Here is a 6,619-nt window from a genome sequence, read left to right on the forward strand (position 1 = left end):
CTGGTTCCAGGGTTCACTTTACCCAGAAAGAACATTCTAGTCACTGATTTTCTACATATGACAAAGATTACAAATTCAGCTTAGACGCTCACGTTACTATCAACGTTATTACCCAAGCATATGCTTTGTACCTTGGTTTTTGTTGTAATTTTGCTGCCCTGTTTACCTCAGATTTTTAGTACGTTTCTTAATACATCGTTTTTCAAGGAGTGGAATTCTTATTTTAAAAATTTCCCTGCACGTTGCAGTCATGAAGAGCCAGTATGGCCTCTGTGAATAAAGCTGCATTAACCAGGAAAGTGGCTGGAGAAGCTATGGAAAGAGAAAAACAGACTCCCTCAAGGAAAAGAGCATAAAATTGCCTTTTGAGGCTGGTGACTCCTGCTCCTGCCAATGCGAAAGTCAACAGATTTGCTGGAGCCCAATCAGACTGCATTTCAGGCACAAGTTTACATAGTCCTCCAAGGCCACTAAACAATGTGCATGGGAAAGTGAGGTGACAAGTACAGATTAATTAAATACAGACACGTGCCCCTGGGCCACCCTGTGCTTGAAGTTAGGAAAATAAGTATAGGTACCAACATACTCTGCATATGTGGAATATGGACATCCCCCCCAAGCCCACAGCTGGTGGCTCTGTTTATGGGAGGGGGTGGAGGAAGCAGACTCACATGCAATTTGGCATGTTTGGCACTGATTGTCAATGAAATTCATTGAATTTATCCAGAACAAAAGCTTGGTACACATCAAGTACAAGCAAGACTATTTTGGAATTCTGCAGGGTCAAACCTCAAAAAATGACTTACAGTATTTCAGATGGAAAAGGCACCTTGTACATCTAAGCTCCTTTACAATCATGCAAAGATATCTCCTTAGATTTGTTCACCCAGTTTACATCAATGACATGTGTGCATATATATACACAGAGACTCCTCGTCCTGATTCAGGATTTGCCTGGCCCGTCAGCAGGGAGCTTTGTCCTAGTCATTTTCACTTAGAATATTAATCACTTTCACCTAATATTCAAATCTACTCTGCTCCATCCCCCTTCCACCACAGCTACCACCATCAGTGATCTTTGATTTTTTCTCACTCTCATTTTGTTCAACCATCTACCTAATGTTTGGTGTGCACACCCCTAGTAGTTTTCAACATGATTTTAGATAGTGCACAAATGACCAGAGAAAAATTCACCAGCACACAAAATATCAATGTCTTTGCTCAAGAAGAGACACAGGAAAAAAGTCCATTTAAATATCAAAATGTCACTTACATTCCGGGCATTGTGCTAAGTGGCTTCCTTGCTCCATGTGTGAGAGTTGCATGGGAAGAACTGAAGTCTGGAACCCATCACTTGGCATTTCCCCCCACGTCCCCACTGCTGCTTTAGATGACTGAATCATCCCACTGCAGCCAGGCAGGCCCACATTCCTTTGTCTCTAGGTATTTACTTGGGAATTTGAAACCAATCCTAGCTAACTCCCCTTATCTGGCAATCTCCACTCTTCCTGGAGGAAGGGGCCCAAGTAATAAAGCCCAAGACACACAGGAGAGAACTTTCTAGGACATAGCAGCACACACTCCAACTATTGTGAAAGCTCTGCTCTAAAATATAGTGTTTCTCATATGGTCCAAGAAGTCTGGCAAGGCTCAGGAGAAGTTTCAGGATGACGTAGAATCATACGACTCCCCATACTTCACTGCGGAGGTGTCAGCAGTGAGGTAATTGAACAGGATGAGAAGACTCTCCTTTCTGGGCCTGACCCTTCTCTTACTCCTTAGTATTTCCTGATTTTTAGGGCCCAATGAAAAGCAGCTTGCTGCCTTATGCATTTAGTCAGTAGTTACCCAATACCTATGTTGTCCTGAAACTAAAGGCACTTTCCCATATGGCCTGAGGAGCTACCTTACCCATCCTTTCTCCTTTGATCAGTCATTCTCAGCTGGAGATGATTTTGATCCCTAGGGGGAAATTTAGCAGTTGTCATAACTGGGAGGAGAGGTTACTGCCACTTGTAACCAGAGACCAGAGATGCCGATAAATATGCTACAGTATGCAGGGCATTCCCCACATAAAAGAGTTATCTGGCCCAAAGCTCTTCTAGTAAATCATCTTTGTATCAGCAAAATTTCAAATGTAAAAGAAACAGAAACTGCTTCCAGAGGGATGACTTATGAAAGCAGAAATAGCATGCTGGTAGGCCACTCAGGTATATTTTGTGCATGTAGAAACTGGCCTATGTGTGGGTGTAGAAGCTGGAGGTTAGTTCTCACTGAGAGTCACATATTCTGGATACTTCTTCTGTGCCCCATTATATGATGATTCCTGTTCTGGATCCCATTTCTTGGATTTTTCAGAATTTGATATGCTCCCCAGAGTCAACCCTTAATTTGACAGAGCTCAGATTGTTCTCTTTGCTCATGTTTATGGTGTCACAGCGGAGGACATGAACCCTAAATTGAGGCTGCTTGAGTTTGAACCCTGTGCTGACTACTTAATAGCTATAAAACTTTCAGCAAAACACAAAACTTCTCTAAGCCTCACCCTCATCTACAGAATGGTAAAATTTATAGCAATAAGTCATAAAGTTGTTGGTGAGGATTGGGTGAGTTGATGTATGTAGATTCTCTTCACAGTGTTTGATGCATAGTAAGCACAACCCAAATTTCAATTGTCTTATCATTGGCCAAGAATTCTGTATTATCTTGATCGTATGATGTTGGTGAACTTATTAGGGAAGTATTGCATAGACCCTGAAGTCCCTAGGTTGGAATCCTGACCCTAGCATGCATTTGTTGCATGATTTTGGTCAAGTGTCACATACTTCTATGCGTCTCCAATTACCCATCTGTAAAGGTGGGGGGGAGTGATAATAATAGGTATCTTATGGGCTTCTTATGAGAATTACTAAATTAATATAGGCAAAGTACTTAGAAAAGTCCTGATATATAGTAGTTCTGGATAAATGTAAGTTATTTTCACTCTCCTGTTTTAAATCAGAATAATTTCCCTCTTCTCAGGGGAACAAGTTGTTTCTATTCAAAATGAAAGTTAACATGTATACACAAGACCAGAGTTACCACAGAAAAATTATATAATTGTGAAAGAGCCAGTATTAATTAAACATCAAGGGTATGGAGTTCAAGGTAGTCTTCAGGATAAAAGTTTACAGTTGGAACAACCAAGTACCTAAGATTTTTGTTTGGGAATCAGGACACCTGTAGCTCTGTTCTGTGACCTTACTCCAACTGACTTTTCTATTATGGGAACAGTTCCCACCAGGTGGGGTCATTACTTTCATTCCCATGACCTTCTGGAAAAGTGGTTGATGTTTAAATTTAATGCTGAATTATATTCAATTTGGCACAAAAATGAATTCTAAATTTGGATTTGTGTGTTTCCAGTGAAGTCACTCTTTCTGGCACCTGTGGTCATAGGTGTCAATGACAAACCTGGAGGTATAAATAGCAGTGGATGTAAACCCTTCATCCCACTGCCCACCAGAACCAGTGAGCAACCATGAAGGCCTTCATCTTCCTTGCTCTCCTGGGAGCTGCTGGTGAGTCTCTCTTACTAAATGAATAAGTAGGTGTCTTGCATATATTTAAGTTTGCAGTTTGTACTTTGGAAGACAATGAATGTTGAATATATCTCAGTACTCAAGAAGCTTAAAACATTGAGGCAACAGTGCATAGTACCTGTGTCTATAGAGAAATAAATCTCACTTATTTGGGAAAGATCGCTAGACAGTAGTGATCAGTGCAGATCAATATAAAGAGGCAGCACTTGCCCTCAAATTCAAGGTAAAATCTATGAAGAAGAGGGAAAAGGAAAGGACAGTCAACAGAAAAGAAATGTTGCTTTGACCTTTCTAAGGATTTGGAGTTAATACCTAGGAAAAAAACTAATGTTTTGCTTCTTGCAGAAGCTGTGAGGGTCAGAGCCTGAGTCTCCTCTAGACTGAAGGGCATCTTAGCAGGGATCATAGCAAGCAAAGATATTTTATTTCTCATGAATAAAAGCTATGGATTGGGTTTTACAACATCTTTGCTAACGAAATCTCACCAGTGTAAATCATCAAAAGAGATAGAGAAATGAGTACTTTTACATTATGAAAACTTACTACTACATTTTCCAAAATTGGGCAAGTTTAAATTCAATATAGCTGTCTGTATACCTGGAAATGTCTTTCCCAAAATTACTTTAAAATACTTGAACAATAGAACACATGTAATGTAATGAAAGATTTTGATGCCATAAGAAGTCTTAGTATATCTGAATAAATTTAAAAATGTTGGAAAGATAATTGGGATAAAGGGAAAGGTTGGAGACAGAAACCTTATAATGTTCTATGAAATTACTTTGTGAAGATTATAGATGAATAGATGAAGGCCAAGAAGAGAAATTTCAGGGTGTGGGTAGTACAAAATTCCCATTTTCTTCCAGGCCAGAACATTTTCAGGTGGCTTCTAAAAGCTTCCTTTAGGTTACCACCTGGGGTTATCTATCCTATACCAACCACCTCAAACAAACATAACTCTGGGTATCACAAAGCTTTACTGAACATCTATTTGCATGGCTTCTCAGCACAGTTTTATGTAAAAGGTATTCTTCATATTCCTAGGAAGTGGTTAGTGTTCAGGACATTTATTATATAAAGTCTTTTATCTGTGTGTGTGTGGGGGGGGTGGCATCACATATATAAAAACTGTATATTTATCAAATTTAAAGCATAAATTAAATATTAGATACTTATCATGGTATAAGTAGGGTATGTGTTAAAGATATAGAAAAACTAGGTTTTAAAATTTTTACATTAAATATCACCATTTTCTGATTATATGGGATAGGAAAACATTATCTGAGCTTTCCTGGTTAATCTACTAAAACTTGGTGGTGAGTCAACATTCCAAGATGGATCTGTTTCACAGATAGTTTCCAACTTTTCTCTGTCAGTTGCTTTCTCCGATGATGACGATGACAAGATCGTCGGGGGCTACACCTGCCAGGAGAATTCCGTTCCCTACCAGGTGTCCCTGAATGCTGGCTACCACTTCTGTGGTGGCGCCCTCATCAATGACCAGTGGGTGGTGTCCGCTGCTCACTGCTACAAGTCGTAAGTAACCAATACTCACATCCCTGATCAACTCATTCCCCAGCCCTGCCAAAGCACAAGCAGGGTGAGCACTCAGGTTCTAAGAGCCTCATTATTCTCCCAGGCATTGAATGATTAACTGATGCACTTTCACATGGTGTCCTAAGAGTTCCCTGATGTCTTTCCAAATAAAGACATGGAAGGGGAAATAGTGAGTGATAAAATACATACATAGAACTAGCTTCAGAGCATTAATCATGAAATAGTCCTAATTATTATAGCTCAACCAGAAAAGAATGCCATATGGAGGTAATAAAATAGATGAAATGTCCAGTGCTCTGAAAATAAACACAACTCATTCTGCTCCTTAATATCTTATCATGTCTCTGATTGCTGCTGCATCTCTCTACAATAATTGGTAACCCCAAACAGAGGAGAAAAGGAGGTGCTGATTAATTGCCACTAATTCTCTTTTTACCCTCATTGTTTTATTGGTGTCATTTGGTTCCCATGCACATGTCATACTACTCCAACATAAAGGTGGGCTGTCAGTCTGTGCCTATAGTGATACCTACCTAAGGACTCCTCTAACTGTACTCTATCTGATGGGACTGCCTTAAGTGTACAATTGCTGTGTGTGTGTGAATACTTGAAGGGGGTGATGTCTGTGCTTATGCTCATGACTGGGGTGTACTTTTAAAGGGGAAAGTTCAAGTTAAATAGAAATTTTTAATCCTTTAATCCAGTCGAATCCAGGTGCGTCTGGGAGAGCACAACATTGAAGTCGTTGAGGGCAATGAGCAGTTCATTAATGCAGCCAAGATCATCCGCCACCCCAAATACAATGCCCGCACCATCGATAATGACATCATGCTGATTAAGCTGAAATCACCTGCCACCATCAGCTCTCGAGTCTCCACCATCTCTCTGCCAGGAACTTGTGCAGCTGTTGGTACCCAGTGTCTCATCTCTGGCTGGGGCAACACCCAGAGCGTCGGCAGTAAGTATCACCTGAAACTAGGCACCAAGTCTGAGAATCCTAGAGGCAAAAGGCATGTGGAGGGCTAATTAGTCCAAACTGTCACTCAAGACAAGGTTCACAGAGTAGTCTGTGGATATATGGAGTCTTAGATTATGTTAATGGAAATGAGGAAGATCCCTTTGTTGAAAAATAGAGCACTAATGAACTATGATGAAGATGCCAGGTATTCAACATAAGTGACTAGTGATTTGCAGAGAACTAGGAACTGAGAGGTAAACAGAACTGATACTAAGGAATTTGGGACTGCCTGAACTATAAACCGACTTAATAAAGTCTCTAAATTTGAAATCGCTGGTCACTGATGCTAGTCTCAGAGAACAACTTGTTGATTAAAACTCTTTGGAAGGCCTTTCAAATAAAAGTTGTTCTTCCAAAGTAGAAGTTACTAATAATCCAAATGAAAGAGTTGGGGTATTGGGAAGGGCAGGAAGAAATTATGGAAAAGAAATATTTTAGAAATCCTGTAACCTTCTTCCATATA

General features: G+C 40.1%; 1 protein-coding gene across 1 annotated transcript in view; it reads left to right on the plus strand.

Annotated features, from left to right (window-relative positions):
* The first annotated feature begins 3,464 nt into the window (after positions 1–3,464).
* The window catches only part of LOC102768314 (cationic trypsin-3-like), a 4,391-nt gene continuing 1,236 nt past the window's right edge, over positions 3,465–6,619 (plus strand). The window contains exons 1-3 of the mRNA XM_006777073.2: positions 3,465–3,560; positions 4,958–5,117; positions 5,843–6,096. Of these exons, the coding sequence (XP_006777136.1) occupies positions 3,521–3,560; positions 4,958–5,117; positions 5,843–6,096 (454 nt within the window). The 5' untranslated portion in view covers positions 3,465–3,520. The remainder of the gene's footprint in view (positions 3,561–4,957; positions 5,118–5,842; positions 6,097–6,619) is intronic.

This window comes from Myotis davidii, unplaced genomic scaffold, assembly GCF_000327345.1.
Source record: "Myotis davidii unplaced genomic scaffold, ASM32734v1 scaffold329, whole genome shotgun sequence".
NCBI classification, from domain to species: Eukaryota; Metazoa; Chordata; class Mammalia; order Chiroptera; family Vespertilionidae; genus Myotis; species Myotis davidii.